The sequence below is a fragment of the Somniosus microcephalus genome, chromosome 6 (assembly GCF_052327205.1).
Source record: "Somniosus microcephalus isolate GS21.2 chromosome 6, FLI_Smic_1.0, whole genome shotgun sequence".
Classification (NCBI taxonomy): domain Eukaryota; kingdom Metazoa; phylum Chordata; class Chondrichthyes; order Squaliformes; family Somniosidae; genus Somniosus; species Somniosus microcephalus.
Genome location: NC_140992.1, coordinates 192,777,936 through 192,791,285, shown reverse-complemented (window position 1 = coordinate 192,791,285; position 13,350 = coordinate 192,777,936). Strand labels below are relative to the sequence as shown.

The window sequence follows — 13,350 nt, the reverse complement described above, 5'->3', positions numbered from 1 at the left end:
CATCGCCCATGAGCTTGAGCTGTTCTTTATGTGGCTTACTTGTTCAATGTAGCACGGTGGCATAGTGGTTAGCACTGCTGCCTCACAGCGCCAGGGACCCGGGTTCGAATCCGGCCTCGGGTGACTCTGTGTGGAGTTTGCACATTCTCCCCGTGTTTGCGTGGGTTTCCTCCGGGTGCTCCGGTTTCCTCCCACAGTCCAAAAGATGTGCAGGTTAGGTTGATTGGCTATGATAAATTGACCCTTAGTGTTAGGGGGATTAAATACGTGGGGTTACAGGGATAGGGTGGGATATGTGTTGGTGTAGGGGTTACGGGGATCGGGTGGGATATGTGTCGGTGCAGGCTCGATGGGCCGAAATGGCCTCTATCTGCACTGTGGGGTTTCTGTGATTCTGTGAATGTCTGTAAATAAATCCAGTTGGTTAATTTGGAATCTGAACCAAACCAGAGTGTGGTGTGTTGATACCGAGTGACTCAGGAATAAAGGTCAGCAGGCAATAATCTAAAGCTCAGAGTCTAAAGGATAGAAGGGCTCTGCAGAGGTCGAAAACTGCAGGGCTGCAGCTTCTCATTCATAAGGGGTGCAGGGTCAGCTACACGAGTGCAGCGAGACCACTGGGTGTCCTTGTGCACCAGTTGCTGAAGGTAAGCATGCAGGTGCAGCAGGCGGTTAAGAAGGCAAATGGTATGTTGGCCTTCATAGCGAGAGGATTTGCGTACAGGAGCAAGGATGTCTTGCTGCAGTTGTACAGGGCCTTGATGATACCACACCTTGAGTATTGTGTGCAGTTTTTGGTCGCCTTATCTGAGGAAGGATGTTCTTGCCATGGAGAGAGTGCAGCGAAGATTCACCAGACTGATACCTGGGATGGCAGGAATGACACATGAGGAGAGATTGGGTCGATTAGGCTTATATTCGCTAGAGTTTAGAAGAATGAGAGGGGATCTCATTGAAACTTATGAAATTCTAACAGGACTAGACAGACTAGATGCAGGAAGGGTGTTCCCGATGGCGGGGGAGTCCAGAACCAGGGGTCATAGTCTAAGGATAAGAGGTAAGCCATTTAGGACTGAGATGAGGAGGAATTTCTTCACCAAGAGTGGTGAACCTGTGGAATTCTCTACCACAGAAGGTAGTGGAGGCCAATTCATTAAATATATTCAAAAAGGAGTTAGATATATTTCTTAAAGCTAAAGGGATCAAGGGAGAAAGCAGGGACAGGGTACTGAATTTGGATGATCAGCCATGATCTCATTAAATGGCAGAACAGGCTTGAGGGGCCGAATGGCCTACTCCTGCACCTATCTTCTATTTAAATACCCCAAAAGTACATTATTCTGGCGGCTGTGAGTTGAGGGCCATCAGTCCAGTCACACTTTCTACAACATTGTAATGTCTTGTTGCATAAAATGAATCATTGCACATTTGTCTCAATCCCCTCCCATTTAAAGGAGGGTTGTCCCACCATAATGACAACATAGCCTCAGGATAAAGATCAGGGAAGGTACCCATTAAGAAATGTAGACATTGGATCACAGAGTACCAGGATGCAGATTTCAGCAGCAGACACGCTTTGCTCCCATAGAAGGGAATTTTTTTTCTAAGTGATAACACAGGTCCAACATAGCAACAATGAGCACAGCAGTGAGGGGGAAAGAGTGCAAGTATTAGGTTCTAGCCTGGACACCAAACTTAAACTACTACAACTGCAGCAACCTTTCAGGGATACGAAGTGGCTTCAAAAGCAAGAAGCCCGATTACTGGCAGATATTTCCAGACACAAACTCTGGATTTCTCCAGGCACAAAATAAAATGAAGAACTGCCTTCAAGAACATAGCAGTGCCTCATGTCCAAACCACGATTCGCTTTGTGGTGACAGAAACATCAGGGTCACATTATATACGAGCTGGACCTTCTGGTAAAAGCTGGCTTTATTTAGAGTATAATTAGTGAAGTCTCCAGACTGAAAGCTTCTCAGAACCTCCTACCTTAATCATCTGCTTACAGACCCTCATGAGGGTGTAGTCCAGCTCGGGGTCACTCATCTCCGTCTCCTGCAGTTTGAAGATTTTGTCATGACAGTGGTTGGACAGAAACTTCTTAACATCTTTTAGACACTCGACCACCTGTTAAGAGGAAGAGCACACCAGGGCTGCCCAGTCAGATGAAGTCAAAAGAATCTGTACTCATTAACTCAACTATATGGGTTTCTGAAACAACTTGTTGATTAGTACTGCAAACTTCGCACAAAAAATATACACCAGAGTCCAGGACACAGTCTGCAGCTGGGAGTCAGGGGGTGGGGTGGGGGATAGAAAATATCAAATGAATACTTGATGCAAATCACATTTAACAATTAAGAGGTAAAGAAAAGTCATGACTAGGCATCCTAATACAAAAGATAGCAAGGTGACCAGATTTTTACATTAAACAGGTCATCGAGCAGGTCGTTTATTTAGAGCTAGTAAATCTAGAAATAACTGGAGAAATCGAGTTAGTTTTGGGTGATGGGGTGGTAAGAGGAGAGAAGGCAGCTCTTAGATGTGCACATGAGTGAAATACAGGGCCCAAACTCAGCTGTATGTGTTATACACTACTGCTTTCTCTCATTTGTAAAAGACCAAATGATGTAGGGCAATCAGAGCACAGGAGGCGGCCATTCGGCCCATCGTGCCTGCTCTTTGGTAGCACTATCCAATTAGTCCCACTCCCCTGCCCTTTCCCCTTCAAGTATTTATTCAATTCCCTTTAGAGTCACTATTGAATCAGCTTCTACCACCCCTTCAACCTTAAATCAGTGTCCTCTGGTTACCGAACATTCTGCCACTGGAAACAGTTTCTCCTTATTTACTGCATCAAAACCCTTCATGATTTTGAACACCTCTATCCCTTCTCTGCTCCAAGGAGAATAACCTCAGCTTCTCCAGTCTCTCTTCATCCCTGGTACCATTCCAGTAAATCTCCTCTGCACCCTCTCCAAGGCCTCGACATTCTTCCTAAAGCATGGTGCCCAGAATTGAACACAATACTCCAGCTGGGGCCTAACCAGTGTTTTAAAGGTTTAGCATAACTTCCTTGCTTTTGTCCTCTATTCATAAAGCCAAGGATCTCTCTGCTTTTTTAAACAGCCTTCTCAACTTGTCCTGCCACCTTCAAAGATTTGTGTACATGATCCTCCAGGTCTCTCTCTTCCTGCACCCCCTTTAAAATTGTATCATTTAGTTTAGAATGACTCTCCATTTCTTCCTACCAAAATGCATCATTTCATATCTCTTTGCGTTAAATTTCATCTGCCATGTGTCTGCCCATTTTACCAGTCTATCTAGGTCCCCCTGAAGTTTGCTGCTATCAGTTTACTACATTTCCCAGTTTCATGTCATCTGTGAACTTTGAAATGATGTCTTGTATACCAAAGTCCAGGTCATTAATATATCAAACAGCAGTGGTCTGAATACTGACCCCTGGGAAACACCACTGATGTGCAGAAATGCCCTCACAAAGGACACCTTGGCCAGTTAGTATCAATTCGCCTTGAAGTGCTGCTTGGGTTTCGATTTGACTTCTATGAGGGAAGCCCACAATGAGAATGTCGACAAGTACGAGGAGATCTTTTGGGCAGGTGCTCAAATACTTCCCAGACCATCATTGAGTGGATCTCCAGGTCAATCCTCAGTATATGGATTCTTTAATCATCATCCCTTTCAGAAACTGATGTTTTTTTATTTTAAAAGGCAAGTCTAATTTGTTTTCAGCAGCTTCGACACTTAGAAACCCATCAGTCCCAAGGTTTTCCCTTGCTAACTTTTAGATGTCTACAAATTAGCTGGGGCCTTGTATTTTCATGCAAACTGCTTTGCATTTTCATTCTTCTCCAAGCTCATTGGCTTGCACAGATGCACCAAATCTACATTTCATAACCTCAAACGTGTGAGGGAGCTGAAATCTGTCCAAAAACTGCAGCTGCTGCTGGAGGAGTGGAGGCCCCAGACTGATATCACCTACAAGATCTCAAACACTGCACTAACAGACCTAGTGTCAAAACAAACACGATCACGATCGAAAACAGCAGAAAGACCTCAAGTTGGGCACTTCTGCTTACACTGCTTTTGAGAGAAAGGCCCAATTGGATTTTGTGCTAAGTGTTTAACACACGCTGCAGGTCTCCAAACCTTTTCATAGTGCCCATTTCTGGCTGCACCAAGGAAAATTATATGAGCTCTCATCTGATAACAGGCTGCAAGGAGTATCAGCTCACAAATTCACAGTTTCAGGTTTATCCAAAATTAAAATTCACAGGATATACTTAAACTGCAACCCTTTGGGGGGGAAAAAAAATCGATGGGAGCCGAATTTGAAATAAGTGGATGATCTGAAATGATTAACAAACGCATCCCTGTCAGAAATAATCAGTCTGAGAAACATTCCCCCCCCCCACCCCAGATGGAAGGGCCTACTTGACACCGCCAGCTTCAGGCTGGCTAAATAACTAATTTTAGAAACAATCAAGAGAAATCCATCTCACTATACCCTGCTTATTGTAAGTTAATGTTTTACAAGAGGTACTACTTTTAGAAACAATCAATTCCACTGAACATGTCGAATGCAGCTCTGCAAAGCCATCTGCCAAGGTTAAGCAGGGTAATTTTGTGCTCCTGACATCTGAAGATAGCTCCCAATTCTCAGTGACTTCAAAACTCTGAAAACCGTTTCCCAGGTTAAGATCCTGGTCCCTCCGTCGCTCACCTGTGCATTCCCAAATGGTACACTCTTACAGTACTTATCAATGTCTGCTTTGCAAGATACGTAGAGCTCAGGCTCCAAACGAATGTCCTCAGTCTGTAGAGAGATGAGAAAAGTGTGAATAAAAATACATGGCTTCCCTTTATATAGGCAAGTTCTTTGTAAGCTTAGCAAGGGTCCTCTCTCCTTTTAATCACCCCAGTGCATCTCCCCAAAGGAAAATTCTGAAATTATAGTCAACGCCCTGGAGCTTCTCAGACATACTCATTTGGACAGATTGTAGGATGATAGCAATGTGAGCAGATTTCAAGTAATTTCACAGCCATCTCAACACCCGCATTTAACAGCCAGGAACCTGCGGAGAGTTCTCAATTCGGAGCAGTCGCACCCCAATAGAGCCTCTAAATCTCTTACAATGGTTCACCAAAGGCCTATCTGGTGGTCCACAGCTGACCAACAGAAGCGGCAAGTGTTCAAGGAGGTACTACTTTTAGAAACAATACCTTCCATAGTAGGACCAGGACATTCTTCCCACCACCCTTCCCCCCCTTCAGTAGGATGCACTTCAAACCTAAGCTGGTAGGGAGGCTTTGGATTGGCTCCCACAGGTTAAGCTGACCCTGGTGAGCCAACTTGCCTCAACTTGTGACTATTGTGTACAGGGTAAGTAACCAGGACTAAGAGATTAACCTATACAATTTGCTGCCATACTGCTCTACTCCAGCTACAGGGAGAGGGAGTTACTTCCTCTTCCTTTCTTGTTCATTTGTCTCATATCAACCTGGTCCTCTCTGTTGCCACCTGTCAAAGACCAGAGAAGCAATTCGAGGATACATCTTTGTGCAAAGTGTGGATTCACGTAGCTAGCATGCAAAGCAGTTCCCTGTTTAACAGACTATTCATTAGCAGTGGAAGACGAGTAAGGAGCAATGCATTGCCATAGCTATACACTGAGCGGCACTCACCATTTCCAGTTCTTCCACACGCAGCTGTTTCCGACATTTCATGGACACACGTTGCTCCTTGTTGTCCTGAAGCGTGTCATTCCGAACTGTGGTACTCAGACAGATCACAACATCCACCCTGCGCAGAAACGTGAGGGTTAAGGGCCAGAATTCTTTTACAGAAGGTTCCTGCCACCCCTTTTGTTTGCCAATTTTCTCAGTCAGACCTTTGCTAGTGCATGGTCCTAGAGGCACCCTCTGATAGCTTGCCCAAGTGGCCATTATTTATGTGTGCACTTTAATTGTGACTGCCAGAAAGCTATTTGACAGTGGGCGCATCACACTTGAAATGTATTCTTGCCAGATTTCTCCACACATGGGGGTTGTTGCATATTGGAGTGGAGATTCTGACCAAGCTTTCCCTTCCTAACTAAGGTGTACAGGGTAGTGTAGCAGTTATGTTACTGGATTAGTAATGCAGAGGCCTGAACAAGAGTTCAACTTCCACCATAGCAGTTAGAGAATTTGAATTCAGATTTTTTAAATCTGAAAATAAATAGCTGGTACCAGTAAAAGTGACCATGAAGTCGTCAGATTGTTGTTAAAACTAACGTCTTTAGGGAAGGAAACCTGTCATCCTTACCTGGTCTGATCTGGTCGATATGTGACTCCAGTCCCACACTAACATGGTTGACTCTTAACTGCCCTCTGAACCGGCCTAGCAAGTCATTCAGTTGTATCAAACTGCTACAAAGAACAACCAGAACATTCGCCCTAACAGGGCTGTGGGAGCACCTTCACCACATGGACTGCAGCAATTCAAGGCCGCTCACAACCACCTTCTCAGGGCAACTAGGGATGGGCAACCTTGCCAGCGGTGTTCACATTCAGAGAATGAATCTTAAAAAATTGTAGAGGCCAACTGCATTGCCCCATCTGTCGCATCAGTTGATATCAGTAAACTCAGCACAGACCAGGTCTCAGGGCTGGGACATTCCTGGTCTGTTGGCTCTGCTAATTACCAATTGGGGAACCAGAAAAAAAGGATATTAATTACTCCTTTAAATGGTCATGTTAAATCCAAAATCAATGTACAGCAGAGAGAGTCCTCTTGAAGTACATGAACTTACTTCTTCTTGATGTTCGGGCACAGTTTCAACACATCTTCTTTGCACGCCACCTTAAATTTGTAGGAGAAGCGGAAATCTTTCATTTGAACCTGTAAGAGTTAGCAGAAGGAAACACGTTTAGGTGCGCACCAAAAAAGGAGTCCAATTTTCTCACCTTTTAGCATTACTAGCTGGGTTACAATGTATATTCAACAATGGGAAAGATTCAGCTCAAGTGACCAAGGACGACCTCCTGGAAGCATATGCATGACTGGCCAGTGCTGACCTCCTAGGATCCTTTGCGTGACTGAGCAAACAAGGCCAGTTTCCTCTGATCTCGGGGGAGCACAGGGCAAGTGAGAGATCACAGCACTGTTTGAAATCATAAATCTCACTTTCATTAGTGTTTGCCCAGCAGTTTCATTTTTGAATGAAAACCCATCTGTAGAGATCTGTTAACATTGTGCTGGAAAATTTGCCCTCAATACGAGAGCTACCATTCAGGTAGCACTTTCAAACTGTGATTGTTTAATTACGTTACCTGTGTACAACTATGGAAGGTACACATCGCACTGCCATACGGAACTTATTTTCCTGCATGTCAAACTTCACAGAAACCAACTACACAATAACCAGCTGCACTTGTATTATGGAAAATTGGTGACTTCATGGAAGGGGGCAGAAGAGAATTTAAGGTTAAAAAATATTTGGTGAAAGCACTAGGAATTTACAACACTGGTACATAACAAATACAATTAAATAAAAGATTTCGCACAGCACCAGCCCTTCCAAGGGTTCGTGTCATGGTGAACTGACAGCACTTTGGAGCAGTAAGTGTAAGACAGCCAACAAGCTTAAAAGAGCCCTTGCCAAGGGAGTGGAAAATTCACACCAGCCGTTATTTTGTGACAACCAGGCAAGAGGAAAGTTTTTGAAATGTATATAATCTGCAGGGACGAATAGCCTGCCAAGCTACAAGTTTTAGCAGCAACGAACGTGACCTTTTAGAAACGGAAAACTTCACGCACCCCATTCCCTCTCCAACCAGCCCAATGAGATTGGTTTCTCTTACCAATTGGAAGTGCGTGACTCCAACAACACACTTCTCGTTCATCTCCTTCTGGTGTTTATTTTGAACCAGGCACTCCATCAGGTCCCCGCTATCAATTTGATTGTCTGCTAACTCCTGCAAGAGGAGAAACACAATGAGACCACCGTTTAAAATGAGCAGCAAGGGAACTGGGCACTAATACCATTGCTGCTACGTAGGAGACACTGGATCACCACAATTTAACAACATTGTTCCTTCCGCCGTAACATGTACAGGGTCCAGTAAAGGCTCTTTAAATGTCAGCTGCAGACCGTTTTCAGACTTTTGGTTTCAGGTAGCAAACAGGAAATGCTCCTCAGTTACTCACGTGACAGTATGTCTGAACGACAGGATCACAGGCTCTCATCAGCAGGGCTTCAATCTGAATATCCTAGAAAGGGGTAGGAAAACAACAAGGTCAGTTCAGGTCATTTCTCCCTCGCATTAATAGACTGCAGAAAGAACGTAGAGTGGATGTGATTCAGGTTTCTAAAATGCTGAAAGACAGACCCATGTGCAAGTCTGTTATTTAACTTGCAAGCGATGAGAACTACAGGACGCCCAGTACAAAATATACAGAGATCAAGTGAAAGAAATGCCGTCTCCCCTTACAGTATATGTGCAACAGACTAAGAAGGGGACTGAAGATCAAGTATAAAGATGATCAACATTTTTATAGCTCCCATGGTGTGAGGACCATGAAGCCATTATGAAATGTACCTGGCCAGGGTCTATCATGCACATTCCAATGCTATGCTAGCATCCTGGGATTTTTGTTCAATTGCCTTCAGGGGTCAGGGAGAAGGTTTCCTCTGCTCATGTAGTTATTGAGCTTCTTAAAGGGGAAGGAAAATCCTACATAATAATCATTTTTACTTGGAATTAAAAGTGAGAAAAACTTTAATTTTCTCACCCTCAAGTGAGGCCTCAGTTAATCTGCTCCAGGGACATCAACAGGGAACACAAAATTCATCAGAATGTGTTATTTTGCTCTATGCATATAAAATGGGGGAATAGTTTGAACCAAGAGTGCTTTCCCACCATGAGGTTGAGTTGAAGCACATGATTCACTTGAAGGAGCAGGCACAATGGACCTCTCATTTCATCTTATAAACTTTGGAACAGCTGCACAGCATGGTGAAACGCCAAAAGTCACAACTGATAGGCCAGTGTCACAAATCTTAGCTCATATATCTTACAATATTCCTCCACCCTACTGGAGTGTGGCAACAAGCAATGAAACAGGGACTGATGTCTCTGTAGTATGTCTTCCTGCACAGAGCAATGAACGTGAATGGAATCATGGATAAGGTAGCGGAGGGAAAAACCTTGATTGTTAAATATTGTGCCAGGTGGCTGTGCATTCGTTCAGGAGGGATGCGCTCAGCGAGGCCGAATGGCTTTCTCTATTCATATGTATCTTGTGATCTGGCAAGGGGTGAAAAATCAAAGCAATGCTTTGGGGAGTCATGATCCACGGGTTTCCCATAGGAACAGGAGGAAGCCATTGAGCCCCTCGAGCCTGTTCCGCCATTCAATGAGATCATGGCTGATCTGCGACCTAACTCCATATACCCACCTTCGCCCCATATCCCTCAATACCTTTGGTTAACAAAAATTTATCAATCTCCGATTTAAAATTAATTGATCTAGCATCAATTGCCGTTTGTGGAAGAGTTCCAAACTTCTACCACCATGTATGTAGAACTGTTTCCTAATTTCACTTCTGAAAAGGTCTGGTTCTAATTTTCAGACTATGCCACCTAATTGTAGAATCCCCAACCAGCAGAAATAGTTTCTCTCTATCTACCCTATCTGTTCCCCTTAATATCTTGAAAACGTTGATCAAATTCTTAACCTTCTAAATTCCAGGGAATACAATGCGTGTAATCTCTCCTCGTAATTTAATCCCTGGAGTCCAGGTATCATTCTGGTAAACTTACACTGCACTCCCTCCAATGCCAATTTATCCTTCCTAAGGTGCCCAGAACAGCGCTCAGTACTCCCAAGTGTGTTCTAACCAGGGCTTTGTATAGCTGTAGCATAACTTCTACCCACTTGTATTCTAGTCCTCTAGATATAAAGGCCAGCATTCCATTAGCCTTAATATATCAGAAATACCCTGCCTGGGTTAACGGGTTGGGAAATTCCACTCAACTGTGACAAACAAGGTGAAGCACCGAGTGAAGAGGCCAAGTAAAATAAGTACTACCATTGTTACACATACTGAATGAGTTTGGGACTTGAGCAGTAATTATAGACCAATAGCTATTAAACAGACAGTGATGCATTACAAACAGGACACATGAAACAGGTTAATACTAAATACACAATGGAATAAACTGCACCTTATCTATAGATGTTATAAGAGTGCTGGTAAGAGTGCACAGCAGATTCCAGGAGTCCAAACACTTAGAGTGGGGGTGGGCAGGGGGAGATCACTTATTAAATTTAAAGTGCTCTCTTCCTTCATATAATATCATTTAATGATTCCTAGTGGGACGCCACAAAGCCAGGTTGCAGGCTGGGAGCAGAATCTGTGTTCTCCAGCGTATGGCACCTGCAGCACTCCAGCTGCTCCAAGTCACATTCCCTATGGTTTACTACAGAACCAGTCCAGGATGCAGAGACCCACTCAGTCAGTGACATCAGCTGAGCAACCTAGCCGGGTTAGAAACCCAACTGAACATTAGAGAAATTTCTAGTACTGTATACGGATCATTTCCTTTGATAAATCAGGAACAAAAATTACTAAGAATTTCCTCCCCTTTTAAAATGTACTGAGTGTGCTAGGTCCCAATATAGAAAAGACAAAGTCAGATCAGATTGAGTCTTTAAAACAGTACTGGATCAGAAAAAATGTCGCTCAAACCATAGGACTCCTTCATTACAAGGTTAGTGCATGTGGCATTGGTGGTTAAGTGCTGTACTCCCTTGTGAAGGAATCGAAGCAGAGGGACACAATTGCAATTTAGGACTGACAGCTGGCCTCACGTCATTGAATGGGTAGCTAAGCACCACAGTACAAAGCCATTCAAATGGATGAGCCGAATAAGCCGAAAATCCAATTCTCAGATTATGAATTCAGTACTTAAGGAAGGCTTCTTGGGGTAGGTACAGCCAGTCCAACAGAGTCAATGGACATTTCAGAAAGAAGCAACTATCACAGGAAACAGAGAAACAGTCCAACACAGTCAATGGTACATCCCAGAAATGAGCAACTGTCACAGGAGAACAAGAGCACGAGGACCAGTCCAATTAGAGTCAAAGGGAGATCCCAGAAATTAGCAACCATCACGCGCAGTACTGATAGTGGGTGAATAACTAATATGCAAAGAAAGCTACAACAGTATCAATTTAACACACTGATCCCAGCAGTAAATGTGACAATGACTATGGCAAGTCACAAAGTCTCTGAGGATGGTGCAGTCATTAAAATTAGATCAATCTGCTGGCTCACTTTACAAATTTACTTGCTGCTGGTCTCACTTACCTCCGACTCCAACTCAGTTAGATTACCCACAATTTCCCTGCATTCCACTGCCAAGTCATCAAGATGATCCTGGAGACACTCCAGCTCCTACAGACACAGCAATGCAAACCAGCAGTGAACATCAGGGATGCATCACAATGATCAATTTGAGACAAACACTGGCCTTGTGCCCATTCCAGATTCAGCAACACTGGGGAACAGGTTTGCAACAGTCCCACAAGGAGCCTGCACGTGGATCACCTTCTAATGGAGTCACATACAAGGGTTTACCAAGAGTGTTTTATATAAACTCTATAAATGAGTGTCTGCCTGTTCTTAAACCCTTATTTCTTTATGTATGTTATTCAAAATATATACACCAAATAGCAGTTCTCATTTTGGACAAAATATAGAAGAAACCCAAGCCCAAACTGTTTCAGCAAGATGCTGATTGCACCATCACCATGTCCCTGGGCTGTCCGAGGCATACTACCCTTCACATCTCCATGTGTAAGGCAAATATGAAGCAACCATGAAGTGAACAAAGGGTCAGCAACGTTAAGTTTGCTACAGTGCGGCTACTTTTGTCAAGTGGATACAGCACCTCCTGAGCACCCAGACTGAGGCCAGTTCAATTATCAGGTTACTCCCGCAGCTGCATACACCTCCCAGCAGCATGCATGCACGTCTCTTCTGACCTTCCCACTCTTAACCCTCTGGGGCACATCCTGGTAATACTGCAGAGGAGTACACACAGGCTGGTGTTACCTGTCCAGGATCTGTTTTTTCACTGCACCATTTCCCAAGATCTATTATGCAGCGTTCTTGTAATGCAGGCTCCAACTTCACATCCAAGGCTCGTTGATGAAGAATTCGCTGAATCTCTGCGCGGCAGTCTCTGGATAACTGGATGGAAAAAGTCGTTCTGGTCAGTTTGTCATTTTCAAACAATATTTTGCACTAATGCATAGAATTTTACAGCACAGAAATAGGCCATTCGGCCCAACAGATGCCTGTTTATGCTCCACACGAGCCTCCTCCCACCTTACTTCAACTCTATCAACATAGCCTATTCCTTTCTGCCTCATGTACTTATTTAGCTTCCCCTTATGTGCATCAATGCTGTTCTCTTCAACCACGCATGACGTTGCTAACCTTTGTGTGACCAGTAACATTTTTAATAGACATGTTAAAATTCCAGTAACAGTTCACAGTACATTAAGAACAAATGGATTCCTTGAAAGGAATAGTCTCAGAAGTAACAACCGCACTAAAACTAAGATTGCTCAGACCGGTTTCCACTGCAGGTAAATGTCCAGTCAGCCTCTGCTGGAAAGTGCACGTGAACACCAGCAAAGGACAGAATTGGGTTCGGCTGTGACATCTCCCAACCATCCTCAAATAGCACAGCCCCTCTTGCACATGAAGAATGGCCGCGTCAGGAAGGTGCAAAAGGGCTGCTGCTGCCCATACAACTGCACCCTGGCAAGAGTCCTGACCTGCGGGTAGGGGAGAAAATGTGGAGAAAAAAATAATTATTTTGCGAGCCACTTAAATATTCTGTTTGAATGGTGAACGGTGGAGGTTAATTTAACTCCATACACCATCAGGCACAGTCACACCACCAAGTTAGCACCCAGTGATAACAGCACTCACTTTAAATACACAGTCAATAATACTGAACTGAGAATGTAATCTTTAAAATGAGAAGCTCAAGATGCAAGGCTCACTTAAGGCAAGAGTCCAGGGATTTTACTGTTATGAGTTAAACACAGTGGACTTATTTTTGTTATAAAATGCAAAGGTTACCAAATTAATTTGGTAACCACCAAGTACATTTACTCCAATACAGCAGGCACATTTCAGCTTTAATAAGCAGTAAGGTGAGGTCTGTCCCTACATGCAGAAAGTTCCTATGAAGATGCACACAAATACGGAAAGAATACACAAGGGGGCAGTACAGATTACAACGCTGCAGCACATCAGTTACA

The 13,350-nt window shown here is 43.8% G+C and overlaps 1 protein-coding gene across 5 annotated transcripts in view; it reads right to left on the bottom strand.

Annotated features, from left to right (window-relative positions):
* The window catches only part of glg1a (golgi glycoprotein 1a), a 150,941-nt gene that overhangs the window by 22,982 nt on the left and 114,609 nt on the right, over positions 1 to 13,350 (bottom strand). For all 5 annotated transcript variants that reach the window (XM_085991133.1, XM_085991130.1, XM_085991131.1 and 2 more), the window contains exons 12-19: positions 12,128 to 12,265; positions 11,381 to 11,467; positions 8,216 to 8,278; positions 7,870 to 7,983; positions 6,819 to 6,907; positions 5,710 to 5,827; positions 4,748 to 4,840; positions 1,993 to 2,130 (exon numbers count right to left, since the gene is read on the bottom strand). In XM_085991133.1, coding sequence (XP_085847259.1) covers positions 1,993 to 2,130; positions 4,748 to 4,840; positions 5,710 to 5,827; positions 6,819 to 6,907; positions 7,870 to 7,983; positions 8,216 to 8,278; positions 11,381 to 11,467; positions 12,128 to 12,265 — 840 coding nt within the window. The remainder of the gene's footprint in view (positions 1 to 1,992; positions 2,131 to 4,747; positions 4,841 to 5,709; positions 5,828 to 6,818; positions 6,908 to 7,869; positions 7,984 to 8,215; positions 8,279 to 11,380; positions 11,468 to 12,127; positions 12,266 to 13,350) is intronic.